Source organism: Phodopus roborovskii, unplaced genomic scaffold, assembly GCF_943737965.1.
Source record: "Phodopus roborovskii unplaced genomic scaffold, PHOROB, whole genome shotgun sequence".
NCBI lineage: Eukaryota > Metazoa > Chordata > Mammalia > Rodentia > Cricetidae > Phodopus > Phodopus roborovskii.
Window position 1 is genome coordinate 2,681,859 of NW_026125264.1, and position 21,845 is coordinate 2,703,703.

General features: G+C 47.2%; 2 protein-coding genes across 4 annotated transcripts in view; one reads left to right on the top strand and one right to left on the bottom strand.

Moving 5' to 3' along the window:
• The first annotated feature begins 811 nt into the window (after window positions 1-811).
• Window positions 812-6,416, top strand: Pdrg1 (p53 and DNA damage regulated 1). Its single transcript, XM_051193520.1, has 5 exons — window positions 812-928; window positions 2,377-2,452; window positions 3,444-3,518; window positions 5,584-5,664; window positions 6,215-6,416. The coding sequence occupies exons 1-5, from the start codon at window positions 842-844 to the stop codon at window positions 6,295-6,297; spliced, it is 402 nt and encodes a 133-aa protein (XP_051049477.1). The 5' UTR covers window positions 812-841; the 3' UTR covers window positions 6,298-6,416.
• Window positions 6,417-8,850: 2,434 nt separating this feature from the next.
• Window positions 8,851-21,845, bottom strand: part of Ttll9 (tubulin tyrosine ligase like 9) — a 40,083-nt gene continuing 27,088 nt past the window's right edge. For 2 of the 3 annotated variants that reach the window (XM_051193239.1, XM_051193230.1), the window contains 7 exons: window positions 21,380-21,420; window positions 21,143-21,230; window positions 17,040-17,098; window positions 16,074-16,270; window positions 13,811-13,924; window positions 12,962-13,086; window positions 8,851-9,267 (listed from right to left, as the gene is read on the bottom strand). In XM_051193239.1, the coding sequence (XP_051049196.1) occupies window positions 9,191-9,267; window positions 12,962-13,086; window positions 13,811-13,924; window positions 16,074-16,270; window positions 17,040-17,098; window positions 21,143-21,230; window positions 21,380-21,420 (701 nt within the window). In that variant the 3' untranslated portion in view covers window positions 8,851-9,190. Of the gene's footprint in view, window positions 9,268-12,961; window positions 13,087-13,793; window positions 13,925-16,073; window positions 16,271-17,039; window positions 17,099-21,142; window positions 21,231-21,379; window positions 21,421-21,845 lie in introns of all 3 variants that reach the window. The other variant, XR_007835030.1, reaches the window with a different exon arrangement.

The following is a 21,845-nucleotide window of genomic DNA, read 5'->3' on the forward strand; positions in this document are numbered from 1 at the left end:
CACTGGGTTAACTCCAGTTATACACACAGATAAGCAAAAGGGCTTTGGTGAGGCCAAAACTTCCAGACCTCACCTCTGAGCTTTGCAACTGTACAATAAAAGGTTGGGGGACCCCTCAGGTTCTGCTGAGCAGCCATCCTCCTCCCTCCTCTGGGAAGTCTTGGATCCTAATTCACTCCAGCTCTTACTGACACTTCACTGCTCACTTTGGACAATTTCCAGCTCCTTCTGTGGGTCTCGGCTTGCTACTGCGGACACTGAATTCAACAAATGCAGCGGCCAGGTGAAAATTAAAATGATTCATCCTCCGGAGAGTGGGGGGAATTTTTACCACCCATTATTTACAAACTAGAAGCTGAAAGTAACACCGGTTAAATATGTCTGTCTGCCACACTCGGTTTCTCGGAGTTGTTAAACAGGATTTAGGATTTCTGTGTCTCCAAAGCTCTTATCTCTGCCATCCATAATATATGTAACTACTTTTCCACCGGTGTTCGTTGTTTCCCACTAGGATGACGTTTCTAGAGATTTTACTCACTGCTATATTCTCCACACCCAACCTGACACACGGTGGATGTTAAAATACCCTTTGAAGGAGAGGAAAGAGGCAGGTCACTGTGCTGCTCCCTCAGAGACTGAAGGGGGCGCTCCTGCCCCGCTCCCAGTGCTAGACCCGCCCCTCTGGCGCCCCGCTGACGCGCATGCGCCACCCCTCTAAGGCCCTGGGTTTTTTTTTTTTCCACTGCGCAGGCGTGCCGGAAGTCCTCAGAGCGGCGCCTGCGCGGATGGAGCAGATGTGGCGTTGAAGCCCTGTGAAAGCTCTTGAGAGCGGTGTAACGCCATGCTGTCCCCCGAAGCGGAGCGGGTGCTGCGGTACCTGGTCGAAGTGGAGGAGCTGGCCGAGGCGGTACTATCGGACAAGCGCCAGGTGAGAGACGCCGCGGCGGCTAGCTCAGTACGCAAGCGCGCGGGACTCTGCGCTGGGCAGTAGCCTTCCAAAACCCTGCCCCTGCGGGTCCCCCGGATCCTTACCCTCTGCATGCGGCTTCCCCGACACCGGTTTCCTAACGCAGTCCCGACCCCCATCGTGAATCAGGTTGCTGAGACCCCAGCTGTATTTGGCTGGACGGTAGGGTGACGTGCAGCGGGGCGGGGGAAGGTTAGAGGGCCTCGTAGACCCGAAAGGGGAGCTTGGCTCTGGATCTATGGTAAGTAGTGGGTCTCCAAAGGGAGTTCGTGCTGAGAATGTTATCATTGGATTTTTGATTGATTGGTTGGTTGATAGGTTGGTTTAGACTCTAAACTATAGAGAGACTCGTGTCTTGGGGCTGGCCTCGAACTCACTCGTGTAGTCTCGGATAGCCTTGAACTATCCGCCCTTGTAAGCTTCCTGGGTTCTGGGATTATAGGCATGCATGCACGGTACGGGATTTAGGTTTTAAAAGTCTTCTCTGGCTGCTAACTAGCGTGCAAAAAATCATTTAGACCAGTGGTCCTCAATCTTCTTAATGCTCCAACCCTTTAGTACAGTTCCTCTTGTTATGGTGACCCCCCTCACCATAAAATCATTTTAGTTGATACTTCATAGTTGTAATTTTTTGAGGGGGGCCATTGTTTTTTGAGACAGGGTTTCTCTGTGTAGCGTTGTAGACCAGGCTGGCCTAGAACTCAAGAGATCTGCCTGCCTCTGCCTCCCAATTGCTGGGATTAAATGTGTGTGCCACCACCGCCTGGCACCATAGCTGTAATTTTTATGTTGTTATGAATTGTAATGTTTTGCAATGGTCTTAGTGACCCTAAGGGTCAAGACCCCACAGATTGAGAACCACATATTTGGTTATCCAGATGATCTGGATTTGGACCAGACAGTCCTGATGGAGAAGTAATGGGGTGAGAAACACACTTTGGAAATGGTCTCCAAACGCTGTCATAATTACTCCTTATGGTCTATAGTGAGAAGGCCCAGTGGTTCACAAGCAGCAGGATTCCTGTGTACTCCGGTCCCAGAGTCACTGCCTGAGTAGCTGTCATAGTGGTGTACATCCATGTCTGGTGAGACTATCAGATTTTCCTACAATGGCCTGTCAATAATAATTGTCCTGGAGACACTAAACTCACTGATGACCCTGGTACATGTTCAGGTTTGAATGGACGATATAAATGCTTCCTAATTGGTAAACTTTTTCCTAGCACCTGCTCTGGAGGAAGGATGCTCCTGTACAAGCCGAGGAGCTGGGAACTGAGTGGGGGAAGAAATACATTCCCATTTCAGTCCATCCATGTTAGGCAAGACATTGGGAGCTAGCCAGGAAGGACACCTTGTCTCTTCAGGTTGGGGCAGGAGGCAGCTGGATTTCTATCTGCTTCTGTTTTCAGATTGTGGACCTGGACACCAAGAGGAATCAGAACCGAGAGGGCCTGAGGGCCCTACAGAAGGATCTGAGCATCTCTGGTAAGTTGTAACATCCTCACTGAAGCCTTGGAAACGGATGCAGTTGTCTTCTGAAAGCCTTTGTTGTCCCTAATAGAGAGCAGGCAGGAGACTGGGACTGTGTGACTCAGCCTCACAGGAAACTAAAACAGCTTGTGGAGAAGAAGAGGCAAACGTTGCAGGTCAGACATATGCTGTGACTCAAGATTTGAGCTGCTCACTTCAGTGACAGGCCATTAGCTTATCACTCATCAATGGCAGATACTGAGAGTGCTCGCAGCACATAAAAGCAATAGTAGTTCTGCCCTTATGTTCCACATGAGGAAAAGCAGCATAAACACATAACTGAAAATTGTGGAAAGCTGAAGATGGAGTTGGCCGTGAGTGGATGTTGAGTCTGTCGAGGAGGGAGGAGATGAGGCCAGGTGGCTGTGGCTGTGGCAGTGTGAGCAAGTGGGGGACATGAAAGGCCGTAATGATCTGTAAGTTCTGTAAGGATGGGCAACATTCAGGCCATAATGAAGGGTACTGACATGCATTCCACTGGCTGCTTATTTCACCAGAGTAACACCCAGAGTTGTCCTGCAGGACCCGCATGACCCAGCCCCACACAAACTCCACCATGTTAGCCCCCACTCTCTCAGCCACTCATTGACTCACTGGTCTCTTGGTTGCTCTGACAGCAAAGCACGGCCAGTTCTGGCCGTTGCCATTCCTCTGCCTAGCTCTGTCTTCCCAGGTGTCTAAGGAGATGTCCTCCCTTTCCTCAGTTCTTTGCCTGGATGTCACATCTGCAAAGAGCCCTTGTGCCTCTCTGATGCTTCCCATCACTTAGCAGTATGAGGGAGAACAGCTCATTTATTCCCCATCTTTTGCTCTGATGTGACTTCCACAAGGGCAGGAATTGTCTTGTTGGATTTTGTTTTAGCATCCAAACAATGCCTGCCAGATAGCTGGTGCTTCAAAAAGAAGAAATAAAACATGTTGAAGAAATGTCTGTTTGCTATTTCAGAAGATGTGATGGTTTGCTTTGGGAACATGTTCATCAAAATGCCTCACCCTAAGACAAAGGAAATGATCCAGAAAGGTAAGGTGTCCTGGGGATGGTCAAGGGCGTGGTCACCCTCCCCACCAGTCATTGTCCAGGACTGAGAGTCACGCTTTGCCAGTTTGAGAGGCAGCTGTGCTGTAGAGTCGAAGTGGTTTTGGTTCTTGCTCTGCCTTCTTCATCTGTGAATGGAGCATCTACACAGCACAGTTGTGAAGCTAAGATAAACCAGAATGGCTAGCATTATTCTTGTTTACTAAGGGAAAGTCAGTTGGGTTACAAATATTTGACAAATTGAGCTTAAAATACTGAATACTGTCCATTCTCTTTTCCTCATTAAAAAATTGTCCAGAAGCAGGGAAGAAAACCAACAATGATTTTTTTCCCCCCTAGAGTACTGTTTAGTTGGCTCAGCAGGTACATGTACCTGATGATGACCTAAGTTCAGTCCTCAGGACCCACACATGATAGAAGGAGGAACCAACTCAACTTGGCCTCTGTGCTCCAGCCATACAGATGCATTCACACAAAATAAAGTCAAGAACAACAAAAGCAGTTTCCCTGATGCTCAGCAGTGGTCCCACAGTATAGGCCCTTGGTCATTGAGTATCACTGTACTGCTATAGGCTTTATATCTATATAGCAGGCTGGGGAAAGGCAAAGGGCTTTGTTTTCTGGTTGAAAATAAGGTCATTTGCCAAAATGTTATTGGTCAAGGCCAACCATACCTGTAAAGGGGCCTGGATACATGAGCTTTTGCATGAGCCTCTGTGTGTGTGTGGGTGTGTGGGTGTGTGTGTGGGTGTGTGTGTTACATTAGGTGTGTGCATACGGAGGTCAGAACAGAATGTCTTCCTTTATCATTTGTAAAGAGTAGGTTTTTCCTCCCGCCTCTGGTCTTGTCCACCGCCACGCCAGCCCCAGTTAACACACCAAGACTCTGTATTTGATATAATGCTTTTGGCCAGGTACTAGTTTCTTATCGGCTAGCTCTGTCTTAATTATTAACCCATTTCTGTTAATCTAAATATTTCCACGTGGTTTTATCTTACCGGAGAGAGAGGCCACCAGCGTTCTGCTCTCTCCATCTTCCATCTTGACTCCTCCCCCCTACTTCCTCTTTCCTCCTTGTCTCCTAGTCCCTCCTCTCTTGCTTTCCTATTGGCCCACAGTGCTTTATTCATTAATCAGTATGAGAAACATATTTACAGAATGACATCTCCCATCAGTCATTTTCTACCTTACTGCCTTCAAGCAGGGTCTGCCAATCTCTTTGGCTAGGCCATTTGGCCAGCAAGCTCTCTGGGTCTGCCTGTCTCCGTCCTCTAGTGCTGGGTTACAAGCACATTCAGCCATGTCAGCCAGCTTAGCCAAAGAGGTTGGTAGACTCTACTTCAAGGCAGTAAGGTGGAAAACGATACTGTGCATAGGTAATGGGCCAGAGACTACGCAGCTGAAATCTCAGTGGTCCTTCTGACCCACAAGTGTTGTCTAATCTCTTGTCTGTGGAGGTTCTAGGAAGTGATCAGGCTTCCCCCAACTCAATATAGGCTGAACAAGTTCATAGGACACTTCCTTATTTACAGTGAGAAACAAAACCATTACCAACACCATGAAGCATGGCTAGTCAGGGCTTTTCCTCTTTGGGAAATGAGTCTAGGCAGTGAACTTATTGAGTAGAATGTCCCTCCCAGCAGTTGATTGATGATGCTTTGATAGGTTCCTATGTTGTTATACTACCATTTCTCAGGTGCAAACGATGGTGATGGTAGACTGGTTTTTCCTATCCACCACAGCTGACCATATCCAGGTTATGCTGGAGCAGTAGACTCTCCCCTTGGCTACTTTAGGTCACATTTTATCAGGACCTTGATGGAACTTGGGTTTGTAAAGTTTCTTGGCCACCAGCCAGCCAGCCACCTAGCATACTGTGAGTTAAGTATGAGTGCTACTTACTCTGGTGTTAATCCTTTTTCAGCCAGTCTTTGAGGTCACCTTTTCCTTCCTGTGTGCTACAAGCCTTGGCTCTCAGGGGTGTTAGGTGGAGACTGGGGTCCCTCTCTGCAATATAACCTTGTCCTCTCTGCCTACTGCACTTTTTCAGATCAGGAGCACCTGGATAAAGAAATAGAAAGACTCCGCAATCAACTTAAAGTGAAAGTTAACCGCCTCTTTGAAGCCCAAGGTATTGGCCTGGCAGGCTGGGAGCAGGGTGGGAGGAAACCATTGAAAGAATGTTAGCGAGCAGGTGTGGAAAGCCACGCAGGTGGGCAGTGGGATAAGCAGTGGTTGTCTGTAGCTGCTCAGAGGTAGGACACGGAGTCTTGTGAGGCTTATTTTTGTCACAGGTCCTTTTCCAGGCACCAGGAGCTGCCCAGGGTGATCTTTTTTACATGGTGTGGGTACCAGGGTAGCTAGGACAGGAGAAACCCAGAAGACTTTAGTCACAGGTCAGATCTTAAATAGGGGTAAACTTAAGCACATCCGATCGCAGGTCTGATCAGAATCTGCAGATCTGTATGCAACAGTTAACGACTTTGGTAGTTCTTGGCCAGGGGCAGTGTTGACATATATCAGCCTGTGCACTGCAGAATCCAAGGCCCAGCCCTGCACCTCTCAGGCCCAGTTGGCAATGTTAATGCAGTGTTAGCTACTTTCCTGGGCCTGGCTCCAGAGTCAGCAGTAGGTTGGACAGCAGGGGGCCCAATTTGATCATAACTACCTTCTTCTTGCAGGAAAACCGGAGCTGAAGGGTTTTAACCTGAACCCCCTCAACCAGGATGAGCTTAAAGCCCTCAAGGTCATCCTGAAAGGATGAGGCTCAAACAGCAGGTGAGGGACCTGTGAGCAGGTCCCCGCTCCCTCAGCCTTAAGACCTGCAAGGACAGGATTGTCTCTTTAAGGGGACAGGCTCAGGAATGTGGCTTCTGTACCAAATCTTTTTTTTTTTTTCTGTTGTGCTTGGCTGCTTTGTGACGAGAGAGAACCCTTAGCCTGTTCTGTGTGCTTGGCCTGGCTGCCAGAGCTTGGTGGACACAAGACCTATTGACAGACCCTGGCAGCCATCTGTAGGTGTGTGGGGGGTGGGAGAATGACTGTGGCCGACACTTCTCAACAGTAGCCTGCTGTTTAGATGGGCCTGGCCAGCAATGGAGAGAGGGCGGACTGGGAGCTTCATTCTAGCTTTCTGCATGGTGAGGCATTTCTAGGCAATGTGTGTGACACAGTTTGCTTCTGTGTGAAGCAGACAGACCCTTAGTGCCTCACACCAGCTGCAGGGTAGACACATTTCCGCAGAGCCCCCAGTCCTGTCTGTCTTCCTGCTGGCTTTCCGTAGTAGGTGCTGTCAATCGCCCTCTGGTTGCCCTTGAGATGAGAGGCCTTACAGAGGATTGGCCCAGGGCAGCCAAGCAGTATCCTTCCTAAGGTGACTCAACATGGAACATACTCCACGACCTCTGACAGCAGGGATAGGCTGGCCAGCCTGACTTCATAGTGTGAGTGTGCTGTGAGATCTAAACTGGCCTCTGTTCCCTGAGGTTCAATAAACATTAACTGAACAAACCACAGCTCTGAGTTGTCACCTCATTCAGTTCTTCACCAAGGCCCAACCCTTTTTATTAGAGTGCTACTTAAGAAAGGAGCCTTAAAATGCGTAGCATCAAGAGTAGACAGGTAGAGACCACTCTCTCTGAACTTTGATCCATAGTTACATCAGAAATAAGCTGGCATAACTAGATCCCAAGTTTCTTCCAAGATGAAAGAAAACCAAGTTCAGTTTCCAGTTCCACATGGTGGCTTATAATCATCCCAAACTCCAGTTCTAGAGGATTTGATGCTTCTTCTAACAGGCACACAAAGTACATGTACACATATATGTACATACAAGCAAAACACTCAAAAACCATTTTTTAAAAATTAACTAGTCAGGTGTGGTGGTATATGCCTTTAATTCCAGTACTCAGGAGGCAGAGGCAGATGGATCTCTGAGTTCCAGGGTAGCCAAAGCTATGCAGAGAGACCCTGCCTCAATAAATAAATAAATAAATAAATAAATAAATAAATAGGGGAACTAAAAATTAGAATTAAGCCAATATGTTAAATATTGCTGATGACTTCAGAGAATATTTAAAAACCTAAGAAAAAACACCTAATATAAGGCAGATTAAGCCCATACTTGTGGTTGTTTGGTTTGTTTTTGTTCTTACAGACACTCCTGTGATAGACACTCCTGTGATAGACCTAGACAAGCTGCAAGTCTGTGCAATGGGGTCTAGTTAGAAGAACACAGTTTCAGAGGCAGGCACTGGCTTAGCCCAGGCCGAGGGAGGTTCTTGAATCATGAAATGGGTTGAGCAAAGTAAGTGCTGAGCAGTGTGTGATCTACTGCCTATAGATGCTATGTGGCCCCCTCAGGACAAACTATAGGGCCAAAGGGAGGATATTAGTATACACCCTGTGATTCATGAGCTTCGAGCCATATGAATAAATCAAACAGCAGAATTCACTTTGATGGCAGCTGCCTAGTAGGTCTACCTGGCATACAATTTCTGCCCTGGAATACTGCTTCTGCCTGCCTGCCTGCCAGGGTGGGTGCTAGGCCAAAGAGCCCATCAGTTCTGTATTCAGGAAGTGAGAACCTAGAGTCCATGCCCAGGGATTGTGGGCTTGGGAAACCCATGGGCTCTGGAAGCAGAAAGTCCAGGGTGAGTCAGCTCTCAGTCCTCTGTGTGTGTGTGTGTGTGTGTGTGTGTGTGTGTCTACCCCACACCCACCCCACCCCCTCAGCCAAGGCCAGTTGGTTCACTTCATGCTTTGCTGGATGTTTCTTTCCCAGGCTAGGCTGTCCTTTGGGCTTACTTTAGGCATTCGGTTTGAATTTGTAGGCAAAAACTGCCCAGAAGGTAGGTAGAGCTACCTGGCCCCCTGGAGGCCCCTTCTCAGTGGAGCATGGTGCCTCCCAGCTCAGGCTTACTACCACCTCCTAGACCAGGAGGAGGCTTCTGAGCTGAATGCAGTCATGGCACATGACTCCTCATGTGATCATGCCTGTCACCTGTAGCCTCACTTTCTGATTTTAAAACCCAGCCCCAGATGAGAGGTGGGTTTTCCCAGAGCCCCTGGCTAGGCAGTGTCGCCTTCCCAGGTCCCACCTTCATCTGAGACACTGGAGGCTCCAGTTCTGTGGTTTTCACGTGGCCCAGTCTGTGGGTCCATATGAATCAGGGCATTGCAGAGGATGGTATGTCTAAGGCTTGTACACTCCCAGGCTTCCAGTAGACAATCTAAAATCATAGTTTGTAAGCATAACTTAAAGACAAGTTTCCTAGCTCAAGGGATCCTTCACCATGACCAGAGACATCAAAATGGCTGTGGCATCCTTAACCAGGCCCAGTGCTGAGTGACTCAAAGCCTGTGCTTTATTGACATGTTCTCAGAGTGGAAGAGCTTGCTGCTTGGCCCCTTTGGGCCCAGTCGCCAATCTGTCAAGGATAAGCCCACCCAGTCCCAAGGATTGGCTGTTGGTTCAAAGATGCAGGGTGGGGGTGGGGCTGGAGTGGGGAGTATAGGGTGTTTGGTCCAAGTAGGAAGCAGAGGCTCCCTAGCCGGTAATATAGCTGTAAGGCTGTGGGGAGGTGGAGGGTGCACTGCTGGAATCCTGCTGTGAGAGGCCAGGGTGGCACCTGCCAGGGCCTCATTCCTGGCTGAGGTCAGCCAGGAGCTTTCTTCTGCACTTGAAGGGATCGGAACAACTGCCTCAACTGCTCCTTCCGGTCATTGATGCAGCCTAGAAAGAACATGAGGTGTTGGTACAGGGAGCAGGCAGCAGGAATTGTGTGGACATAAGTGGCCCTCAGCTCACCTTTCCCAGAATGACACCACCTGAGTTCAATGGTCAGCAAAGGCTTTTTAAGCTGACTGGGGGTTCAGCTGCTGCTTCAGACACTGACTCCAGATGGCTTGTTAAGTCCTCACAGGAATAGTGTGTAGCCAGGAAACTCAAGAGAGGTTGTCATTTACCCCAAGTTGCATGAGTAGCAGAACTGGGAGTTGATTCTAGGCTATGTGGTGCCAGAGTCACATTCAACTGCTTCTCCAGACTACAGTGCCCTCGTCTTTGCTTGATGAAAACACAAAAGCCAGCAGTGCCTGAAGCTAACTTACATCTCTTACTCAGCACATCCTGGAGGTGTGTCCCAGGCAGTCCCTGCCTCTCCCCACACACTCACCAGGCATCCTGTTCCCTGCTTGATCTCAGAGCTGGTTCTGAAGGCAATACCAGTCTTTAATCTTAGCCAGGCACACTTGTAATACTCACAAATGCTTGAATGACCTGACACACCATGGCCGCAAGAATTGACCTGGCGATGCCTGCTTCCTACATAGTAACTCCAATCCCTCCCTTCCCTCCAAGGCTGTCCCAGCTGTCAAGGCTACAGCACACAACCTGTGCATCCTTGTCATTTTCCAAAGTGATTCCAGGGAACCTGCTTTAATGTTTTTGGCTCGCTCATGCCAAGTCTTCAGGTTCAGTGCAAACCCTTTCTTGGGAGTTCTAGCCTCGTCCCTGGATTTTTGTTTGTTTGTTGTCTATTTATTTATCTTTGGTAACCTTTTCACCTAATGTCACATTCCTAACTTGTCCTCAACCATCAGCCTGTTCTTTCTCTGCCTGCTCCCCAAACAGTTCCTCCTTTTTACCACCAAACACTCAGCTAAAAATCTGAAAGTAATTCTAGAGACTTCTACAGATATTGTTCTCTGAGTGCCTGCAAAAAATCAACCATATCTTCATTTCCATTAAGTGTGTGCATTGTTGAAGTGCAGTGTCTGCTGTTGGAGCAACCATTTGCAACCAGAAGACAACCTGAGCGTTCAGCCAAACTGCTGAGTGTGGCAAGAAAGGGGAGAAAGGGGTCACCCAGGCATGGCAAAACCATTGTGTCAGTTCCTACGCCATACCTAACACTTCTGTGACCTGAGACATCTCTCCCATGCCTCCCCTCACCCCTCCCCACCTCTAGGGAATATTAGGCAAGCATTCTACCATTTTTCTATAGCCCCTCTTTGGCACAATTTTCACTAAGTTAGTTAGACTAGCCTTGAACCCATTCAGTAGTGCAGGCAGGCCATGACGTCTGATCCTACCTCATCCTTCCTAGTGGCTGGGTTTACAAGTATGTGGCACTAGGTCTGGCTAGGTCAGCCCCTTTCTACTTAACTATTAGTTGGATTTTGTTGTGTGCAGCCAAGCCCAGTCCTAAATCATACTAAACTCTTTAAAAGATATAAAATTTCCCATCATAAAAGAAATAGGAATTCAGAGCGCAAGAGCTAAAGGCAGGTGGATCCCTGAGTTTAGAGTTAGCCAGGTCTACATAGTAAGTTCCAGACCATCTAGAGCCACAAAATGAGACCCTGTCACAAAACAAAACAAAATTTTTAAAAAGGAGCCATAAAACAAAATTTAGAACAACAACTCCAGAAAATGTTTACTGTACATTTGGTGGAGCCAGGTGGTATGGGCAGTATCTTCAGCCATCAATGTCATGTCTTTACAAATGTGGAAAATTACAGGCAACCCAGAGAAAAACATACAGTCTGGGCATAGCTGGACACACATTTAACCCCAGTGCTTTGACGGAAGAGTTGGGAATTTCTGTGAGTTTGAGGCCAAACTGATCTATATATTGAGTTCTAGGCCAGCCAAAGCTGCATAGAGAGACTTTGTCTCAAAAAAAAAAAAAAAAAAAAAAAAGAAAGAAAAAGAAAAGAAAAGAAAGAAAGAAAGAAAAAAAAAAGAAACAGAGGGGCCTGGCATGTTGGCACATACCTACAACCCCCAGGACTTTATAGGCTAAGGCAGGAGGATTAGAAAGGACTTCAAGACCAGCATTAGCTCCATAGTGAATTCAAGGCCAGCTTGGCCTATGTGTGGCTCAGTTGGTGGAGTGTTTGCCTGACATACATGAGGTCCTGAGTTTAAGTCCTAGTACTGTGAACACCTGGCATGTTAGCACACACCTATAGTCCTGGCACTCTACTCTAGGAGTAGAGACCGGTAAACCAGAAGTTCAAGATCTTGGTTGCATGGTGAGTTGAATGACAGCCTGGCTACATGAGAAACTGTCTTAGCCACACACATTGTTAAGTATCTGACTCACAGCGTCCACCAAGAGCATTTCTTGTGTGCCAGCGTTTACCAAGCTGATTTCTTATCACTGGGCATTCGGCACAATTCCAGACAACATCAGGGTGACCATCCTCTCCCGTGAAACCCACTGAAACTATTTGCTTCTAGATCCCTGGAAGCAGAGCCACTGGGCCAAAGGGACAGACTTACTGGACTAACTAGAAAGGAATCCAAGCTTTCACCCCTTAGTGAATTCTTATTTTATGGGAATTCCACTGTTTTCTGAGGGGGCTTCAGTTTTTGTGTTTCTTCTTTTGTGAGCTGTGCTGGCTTTTCATGGTTTTCCTTTCTAATTTTAATAATAGACTAAGCACTTTCATGAAAAAAACATGAACCAAGTTCTTGCAGGAAATTACTTTTTAACTCTTCTGGGACTAGGAGAATCTAGAGGGCAGGGTTCAGGGGTTAGGCTTCAGGCTGGCCCATCACCCCGACAACAGCCTTCTGTAGCCTGTGCAACCCTTGGAGACCATTTCCTCCTCTGTGGGGTGATCCCAGAAACTACCACATGAAATGTGGTAATGCACGTAAGCATTTAGCCCAGCCCTGGCTAACACATGCTTCCCATGGGAGGGCCTTTGTATTCCTGAATGGAGGGATGCCACATGGAAAGCGGGACTCCAAATGCCAGTCTGGTGCCAGATTTATAAAAATATGAATATATGCATTTTTTAAAACTGGAAGGAAACACCAGATTGTTAATGATGGTTATGTCTGGATGTGTTTTAAAATTTCCTTCTTTAGTTTTCAAATATTCTACAATGAGTGTGAATTGCTATAATTGGAAATTTTTTCATATTTTATATACTAACTTTATCGCAGTCTTTAACTTTTCTAATAATAATTTGTTCTCTGCCTGAGTCTTGAGATCCCCTTCTGAGGGGATCTCCGTAATCTCTCACCAGGAGTGTCAACCTCTTGACATTGTCATCTACAAAGTTCACACTTGATAACTGTGCAAAAAGTTACACACACACACACAAACACACACACACACACACACACACACTCGAAGAAAAATCTCATCAATATTTTGAATATACGATTTTGTGTTGGGCCACAGTCATTGCTACCCATAGCTGCATTCAGTTCATAGGGTCACCAGGTTACAGGTTGGGCACACCCCCTGTAATACACTACTCATCTGTACGTTATGAAGAACAGAGAGGGCAAGCCGCTTGCTGGTATGCTGCAGATTGGATCTCACTGCCATGCCAAGCCGCCCCCAGTCCACCCGCACCTCCTAAGATGTTTCTGTCCCACTCACTTTCTGTCTGGTTCAGCATACCTAAGTGTGTGTTGGTCACAAAGTTTCCCATCCCTGTGAGGTCAGAAGGCCCCTCCTCTCTGCTCACAGGGCCATCATTCCACATGAGGTCGAAGCCCCCAACTCTCTTCTCCCTTCCTGTGAGTCTGGGGATGCAGAGGGCGAAAGAACATGCAATCATCAAGGCTTTAAGAGAGGACCGACCCATCCCACGTGAGCCAGGTGCCAGGCATCTCTCCAACAAGGCCACCCTCATTTCCTCCTAGGCCCTATTCGGCAATGATTATGTGCTCCCAATTTGTAGTTTCTAGTTTGAAATCTACTCCCCTCCTCAATCCAGGACACTGGTCCTGTATTCTTTCCACCAGAGACAAGGTGTTAAGAGTGGTAAGTAGCCGGCTGGGAGGTGGTGGCGCACACCTTTAATCCCAGCAGTCAGGAGGTAGAGGCAGGTGGATCTCTGTGAGTTTGAGGCCAGCCTGGTCTACAAGAGCTAGTTCTGGGACAGCTTCCAAAGCCACAGAGAAACCCTGTCTCAAAAAAACAAAGAGCGGTAAGTAGCTTCTTGGTGGACGCTGTGAGTCAGATACTTAACAATGAATTACCTCAGTGAGTTAATCTAACAACCCCAAGGGGAGTTACAGTGCTCCCTACTTTACACACAAGGAAACAGTGGCTCAGAGAGGTGAAGTGACCAGCCCAGGGTCCCACAGTCAGGAAGATTTGAGTGAATCCAGCTACACTGAGTTCTTGGGCCTATGGACATCTCAGTTCCTCCAGCTATGATGTAAGTGTCTCAAGGTTCCGAGTCCCCTCTCCCTGGACAGGAGCCCATCAGCCATGGATAGGGTACAAAGGACAGGAACCCACCTGGCCTCCATGTCCACCACATGCAGGGTGTCTTCCAGCAGGCAGGTCTTGAGTTCATAGTCCTCCTGGCTGCTGGCTGTCAGCGAAGGAGATGCATTTACTTCTAGGAGCCACCTGGGGAGGGCAGGGGATAACTGTGTGTGGGGTGAGTGTCAGAGATCCTGCCCACCTTCTGCCAAAAGGTTTCATGATGTAATACAAACAAACCTCTGAGTGCCTTACAGCTTTAAAAAGTGTTCAAAAGATGGACAAACACTCCCAGGTGAGGATAGGAAAGTCATAGAAAATGAATCCACACAAGATACAAGTGCCCAGCACAAGTCTAAGTTCTACTGTTGAGTAAAGAGGATACCCAACAAGGTGATGGATAAAAATCCTCCAACAGCTCATGTCTGGAAATGTTAAAACAGTGCTTATAAGGTGTTGGAATTAAGTTACCCCATGTGGACAGAAAAGATACTCCTGGAAGCTATTAGGTCATTGAATAAGAATTCTGGTGGTATCACACTGCTTTTGTTGCATGCCAGGACTAGGTGGTGAGACCCTACTGCTGAAGACACTGCACTCTGGTTACAGGACATGGAGAGGCTGGACTGGGATATTGCGGTAAATAAGGGTCAGGATAAACAAATAGGCCGAATAGATGTTTATTCAGGGAGAAATAACTTACAACCTAGACAGATGAACACCAGGAAATTCAACCCGATCCTCTCCTGTCCGAGTCACGCCAGAAAGAGAGCGCCTTCCTGGCCCCCTCCGACCTCCTTCCTCAGGTCACCTCCGCCCATCGCTCCACCCCCCAATGGGCGTGGTCAGTGCTACAGAAGGACTACCTCACTACACTGGGACTGCATGCACCATCTTTGCTGGTTAGTTAGCACTTGTGGGGCTGAAGGCACTGTGTGAGTTGGTGGAGGGGAGTTAACAATTTGGCTCAGCTGTAAGTACAAACTGCTGGTACCATCAGCATGCCAGGTAAGATATGCCCACTGGTGCACAGTGACCCAGCTGGAACACAACTATTTTCCAATTGGATCTAAGGCCTGTTCTGCAGGAGGGAATCCATGTGCGCCACTGGATCTGGGAGGGCATAGGTCCTGGTGGGGGAGCTACTGCTGTTGTTTTGCTAAAAGGACATGACACCCATGAAATGCCTTCTAAATCGAGATGCATATACACCCTGATTGTTGCTGCTTCGGCCCTGGCCTGGGAAGCCTCTTTCTGCAGATGGCTGCAGTTACTGCAGAGACTTGTGGGTGCAAAGAAATAGCAATGATTATACTGGCATTGCAGCCTAGCACCCAGCCCTTTCACACCCTCTGAGGCTCAGGTAGGAGAGTAGGCAGAAAAAAATGTAAGGCCCAGAGCAACAGGAGGAGTGCTGTGAAATACTGTCCCCTGGCAGGGTCTGTCTCCAAATCAGAGAGGCTATAATTCACAGCTGTGATGACAGATAGATAGATAGATCGATAGATCGATAGATTGATAGATCGATAGATAGATAGATAGATAGATAGATAGATAGATAGAATAAATAGATGGTTGATAGGAAAAGTATATGTGTGATATACCAATTGATGGGTTGGTTGATCACTTCTTAGCTATCTCTTGATACCTAAGATATGAGAATAGAATGCATTTTGTTTAGGGGCATGTTAGTTTGACACTCAAATATTAAGGTCCATGTACTAAATCACACCCTCACAAGACTAGGCCCACTCAGTCCTTGTGAAAGGTGACAAGGACGCACATAGCCTCGCCTGAGATGGGGGCTCTCTCTTCCTCAGTGGAGTCACTGCCTGGGAGTTCCAATTCTCAAGAAATTGAGAGTATGCTCAGGAGTATGCTTAGCCATACTCCTGAGAGTAAAGTAATCCCACTTAAACTCAGTGGTTTCCCCAACTAGACTTAGGTAGAATTGTTTTCTCTTTTTGTTGATTCATCATGGGCTCTTTATATGTGAATAGAAATAGTCTCCTCATGAAAGACCATGCAACATGAATTCAGCAAATAATAGGTAGAGGTCCCTTTAGAACCAGCACTGATTAAATATCATTTATCCTTTTAACAATCCCATAAGGACAAATACTCTGATCATCCCTAATTTCCGGACTAGCAAACTGAGGCACAGTAAAAGGAAGCATGTCCAAGTTTGCACAGTGAGGAATCAGCAGAACTGGGATTCAAACTATGGTGTCTGCACTAGAATGGGTAGCCCATCGTGACCCTCCTCCCCTGGCTCTCTGGGCCACTGCCCACTTACGGCTTGAGGTCCTGGTCAATGAGGATGTCATAGCCATACAGCTCAAAGCAGTGCTTATCACTGATGATCACTTTTTGCACGCTCTGCAGGCTCTTGATGAAGATGTTGTCCATGTCACTGAAGAGTGTCTCTACAGCCTCTGGACCATGTTTGGATGCCAGGTACTGTCGGAAGCGCTGGAGCATCCATTTGCAACCCTGAGGCCCAGGCAATTGGGATGGGAGTTCATTAGAGCCCACCTGATAACCATTGAATGAGCCCATGTGCAGGGCCCCTCAAGCCTGGTGGGAGGTGCTCATCTAGTCCTGGGATTAGGAAGTTTGGATGTGCTCCTCACTAAGGTGTGAAAGCCTATATAGCCAAGAGGATGGGATGTGTCTCTGGCCCATGACCTACACAGGTGGCTTCTCTTGGTAACTACACTGGTAGCCTCTTAGAGCTGAAAGGCAACCAAATAGTTTCTGCTCCTAGGATTATATGATGTGAGATAAACCAGGGGAGGGAAAAACAAGAGTAAGTGTGGTTTGGGAGCTCACTCATCCATGCCCCTTGATTTGGCCCTTAATTCTGAGAAATCTGAGAATTCTATAATTGTATCAACTTTCAGGCTATCATATGGATTGGTAGTAAACTGGTAGGTGGATATGATGATATATCCATCCCATTGGATGACAAATAGATGATAGATATTGATGATTGATAGGCAGATTATGTGTATGATATGCCAATTGATGGGTTGGTTGATCAATAAGAGATACCTAAGATATGAGGACAGAATACATTTTGTTTAGGAGCATAGTAGTTTGACAATGAAATATTGGGCTTCATGCTGGATGAACTCATCTCTGTGGATGGGAAGGGTGATCCTGCCTTCTCTGGTAAACTGTGGCCCATCTTGGGCTCCATGTCACTCTGCTTGTCCCACCCACTTGGCCCAGAAGAAGCGCAGATGCCTAGCTTCCTTGCCTTTTTTGGGTGGTAGTCGGGAGATGTCTTCTGCACGGCAACATTGGTGAGGTGAACATCTGGCAGAAGTTGATGGTCAAGGGCTAGCACAGACAGAGAGGGCAGCCATATTCCCTGCCACAGCCCCAGGGACTGAACTGAGACCCTGACCCTGGTTGGGAAGTTGACAAGAAAAGCTTAAAAACAAAGCAAAACAAAAACAACAACAAAAAACAAAACAACAACAACAACAACAACAAAAACCCAAACAACCAAACAAACAAAAAACAGCTGAAAGTTTATGTGTATGAGCTTTGGAGTCAGATGGGCCTGGGTGAAAGTCCTGGGTACATCTCAGGGGATGTGAATTCCTGAACAATCTGGGTGACCTCTCTGAGCCTGTTTACCATCTGTGTTGACTCATGTCAACTTGATACAAGCTAGAATTATCTGAAAGGAGAGAATCTCAATTGAAAAAATGCCTCTATAAGATGAGCTGTAGAGCATTTTCTTAATTAGTGATTGAGGTAGTAGGGCCCATTGTGGGCAGTGTCATCTTTGGGCTGGTGGTCCTGGGTTCTATTTTTTAAAAAGCAGGTTGAGCAAGCCTTGGAGATAAAGCCAGTAAGCAATGCCCCCTCCCCTGTGGTTTCTGCATCAGTTCCTGCCTCCAGGTTCCATCCTGACTTCTTTCAGTGATGGACTACATGTGGAAGAGTAAGCCACATAAGCCCTTTCCTCCCCAACTTTCTTTTAGTCATGGTGCTTCATCATAGAAACCTAAGACACCAGCCCATGGACTGGGAGTATGAAAACCACACAAATTCACAAGACACTGCCTAACAAGTACAGAGATCATACATATAGGGGACTGGACTAGTGGCCCCTTTGTAGGGATATGGGGGGGGGGAGGCAAGGTGCTGAGGGACCCAGGCCTGAGAGTCTGCCATTTCTATCACCACCATGGCCACCTCCAGTGTGACACTGTGACCCACAAAACACTCCTCAAGGGCCATCTCGTTTGCCCCTGAACAATCTCCATCTCATGGGTGACACTTTAGAGGCTCAAAGGTCACTGCCCACCCTTCAAAACCCCTCCTCGGCGTCCTTCCCCCAGGCCTATGAAAAAAGGAGCCATGAGTTCCAAAATGAGCTGGGGAGGAGGAAGGGGAAGGGGGAAATGTCATTATAATCTGTAATATAATTATGACATTTCCCTCTTTTTTCCTCCCCCCAACCCTCCCATAAATAAATCCAAGGGGGACAGTATATGTTAATAGATCTAACAATAAATGTAAATGTTGTTGTCTCTCTTGGGAAAAGAAAGTAGAAATGGGATTGTTAACAAACTAATTACCCACATGGCACTTGTGTCATTCACACATGTCCTTGTCAGGGCGTTCTGATACCTCGGTATTTTCACGTGACCCACTCCCAGCGCTCAGGCTGAGTTGTGTTGCATTTATGTCTGTATGTGTATGTGTGAATTATTGTATGCATACTATATGTTATATTTACCAAAGTTAAGATTGACATTTCTTATTTTGTGATTCAAAATTTATTATTTTAAAGGTTGGTGTGTTTAGGGTTGGGGAGACAGCCCCATCATAAAGAGCTTGCCTCCTGAGCATGAGGAATTTGGTTCCCAGATGCCACAGCAAAAAAAAAAAAAAAAAAAAATTCTGAGAATGGCCAGGCATGGTGGCTCACATATTTAATACCAGCACTCAGGGGGCACAGGCAAGTGCATCTCGGTGAGTTCAGGGTCAGCCTGGTCTACAAATTGAGTATCAGGTCAGCCAGGGATACATGGTGAAACCCTGTCTCAAAAACCAACCAACCAGCTCTGAATATGGTGGCATGCGCTTATCGTCCCAGCACTGAGAGGAGAGACAGGATCACTAGAGCCAGCAGGCCAGCCCAGCAGATCGTGTGAGCTCAGGACAGGTGAGCTCAGGACAGGTGAGCTCAGGACAGGTGAGCTCAGGACAGGTGAGCTCAGGACAGGTGAGCTCCAAGCCAGTAAGGGACCCTGACACTCCTTTGTAATCTTTTCTGCAGTTTTCTGTATATTTTAATTTCCAGACTAAAGAATTTAAAAGAATTGTGGAAAGTGCTGTGCAGTCTCTCGTGTGAATATTGAGTGAGTAAAGCCTGGTCCAATGGAAACGGCCCCCAGGAAGGGCCCTGCTTTTTCAGTATATCCTCAGGGTGCACCGGGCCACACCAACACTCTGATATGGCACTTACCAAAGGGCCTCTCTGGCAGACAGTGCTCCGTATGTTTTGTATGTGTTACTTAATTTTAATAAAAATAAAGCAGCAACACAAACAAACTAAACCGAGTTGATAACATGCATGTGACAAATGCCTATTGGAATTACAGGATAATATTAACATATTGGAAATGGAGTCAGCAAAACAAAGAAAACAAATCATAAAGCATGCACAGATATGTACAGGAGGGCCCAAGCAATGGGCAGGCAATGCAAATGTGTTACTTAAGGCACACACTTAGACTGAAAGACAACTCAGGACAGAGAGAGGAGGCTGACTCAAAGCATAGGCTGGAATCCTCCAATCAGTGTGCTGCCCCTGTGTGCAGTCATGCCTGTTAGCCCCCTTCCCCCCAGTAGCTCCGGGTTGTCCCTCAATTCTCTTTTGAAGCTCAGTCCTAAAAATTTAAAAATAAAACAAAAACTGCCTAATGGTTTTGCTATTGATGCTGGTTCTTATGTAGCCCAGGCTGGCCCCAACTCACTCTATAGTTTAGAAAGACCTTGAACTTCTGAGCTTCCTGCCTCCTACTTCCAAGTGCCAGGATTACAGGCTTGTGTCATTACAGCCTGTTTATTGGGTGTGGGATGGAACCCAAGGCTTTGTGTGTGCCAGAAAAGATCCCTACTAGCTGAGCCACAGCCCAGTCCTGATTTTGTTTTTTTAACATGGGGTCTCACTTTACAGCTTCGAATGACCTCAAACTCAAAATCCTCCTGTCTCAACCTCCCACATGTTGAGATTACAGACATGTGCCATGCATGTATCATAATACCCAGCAAAGTCTTTTTATTTATCAATTGTACTTATGAATTGTAGGTAAAACATTCACATGGCTCAAAAGTAAAAATTTTATATATATATATGATAGATAACATATCATATATACATGCACACGTGTGTAGATAATCTACTTTCCACTCATTTTCCTCCCCAAGACAATTTCTGTTTTTTTCCCTCCATTCCTTTCTTCCTTCTTTTTTTTTTTTTTTTTTTTTTGCCATGCTGGTATTAAACCTACAGCCTTTTATATAAGGCAAGGGGTCTACCAATGAGCCATATCCCCAGCCCTGTTTCCAGTTTCTTGTCTATCATTCAGAGATGTCTATATCCAAAACAAACAAACAAACCACACACATGGTTTGACCTGACTGGGAGTAAACTTTTTGCTGTCCTATCCCCCCCCCCCCCGCATTCCACTTAACAGTTGTGTAGTATTCCACTGCAAAAATGCACCACTTTTCTTGTTTCCTAGGTTTTGCTTTCCATCTAGGATATGCCACGTGCAGCCTTTGAGCCTATCTGTTCCCATGTTGTGGGTGTATCAGTGGTATACACAGCAAAGAGGCTTGCTGGCTCACAGAGTCTGTGCATCTATTTTGGCAGCTGCTTACCAGCTCATTCTTTACATACCCACCAGCTACACACTCATCCTCCTTCTCCCCTAGCTTTGCAGGATGGTGTGGTATCTACCAATAAGATGGTGAAGAAGGAACCACGTTTATGTGAGCGATTGAGATGAGCAGTGTGAAGATGCATGAAGGATGCAGTGGTTCTGAGAAGCTCAACCTGTTCACTGAATACGGGTAAACCTGAGTGCTGGACACCCATGGAGACCACCGCCCAGCAGAGACATTTGAGGGGTGCTGCTCTGAGAAGATCCTTCTCCTGAGAGCCTGGGAACCCCCAGAGAGAAAGAACTGGGCTGGTCTTGAGTAGGGACCCTTGTGCTCAGATTCCAGGGAACCTGGCATGTATCCTTGGGGTGGAAAAGTTTCCAGGGTGTGGGGAGGAGGAGGGAGGCTGGCTGGAGGAGGGGACTGGAAGGAATGCCATTGGAAGGATACAATGGTCATCGATGCTGTTCAGTGTGAAGCGGGTGTTGGAGAACCTGGCGAAGCCATCGCGGTACAGCCAAGCCCGCAGAGGGATGTACTGGTAGGGATGAGGGCAGAGAAGGGGAATGATGCTCAGAGAGTTCCCATGCCACCCAGTTTCTCACCGTCTTCCTTTTACCCAGAAGGCCCTGCCTTCTCTCCATAGCAGCCTTCAATCATCCCCTCCACTGCCATCCTTTGACTCACCGACATCACCAGAACATAGACTCGCAGGTCAAACTTCCGGCCTGTGGGAAAGAATTGGTTGGTGGAACAGACACTACCTGGCTGTCAGACTGTGGTCTAGGCTTCAGATCATATCAGACAGACAACAGATGGGATCTGTCTTTTTGAGGCTCCACCCACATCTACACAGGGCCCAGGGAGAGGTTGGGTGGGGCAGTGTTGGGACAAGGCAGAAGACTTAGTGGTCAAGGAAGGTTCTATGAGAGGTGTAGACTGACTGACAGACACACAGACAGGTGTAGGCCCAGCCCAGGCTGGGTAAGACCTTCTGGTTGGACCTAAGGGCCAGGCTATGTGGGGATGAGGACAGGAATGCAGACAGGGCCAAATCTCCATGCAGTCTTTGAGGTTTGTTCTACAAACCACAAGGAGCCACTGGCTAGAGAGTTCCCAGGCCACCTGGTTTCTCACCTGTCTTCCTTCTACC

Coding starts and splice junctions, on each gene's coding strand:
- Pdrg1 (XM_051193520.1), top strand. CDS start 842: ATGCTGTCCCCCGAAGCGGAGCGGGTGCTGCGGTACCTGGTCGAAGTG. Junction 2,453..3,443: donor GAAGGATCTGAGCATCTCTG/GTAAGTTGTAAC, acceptor TTGCTATTTCAG/AAGATGTGATGGTTTGCTTT. Junction 3,519..5,583: donor AAAGGAAATGATCCAGAAAG/GTAAGGTGTCCT, acceptor GCACTTTTTCAG/ATCAGGAGCACCTGGATAAA.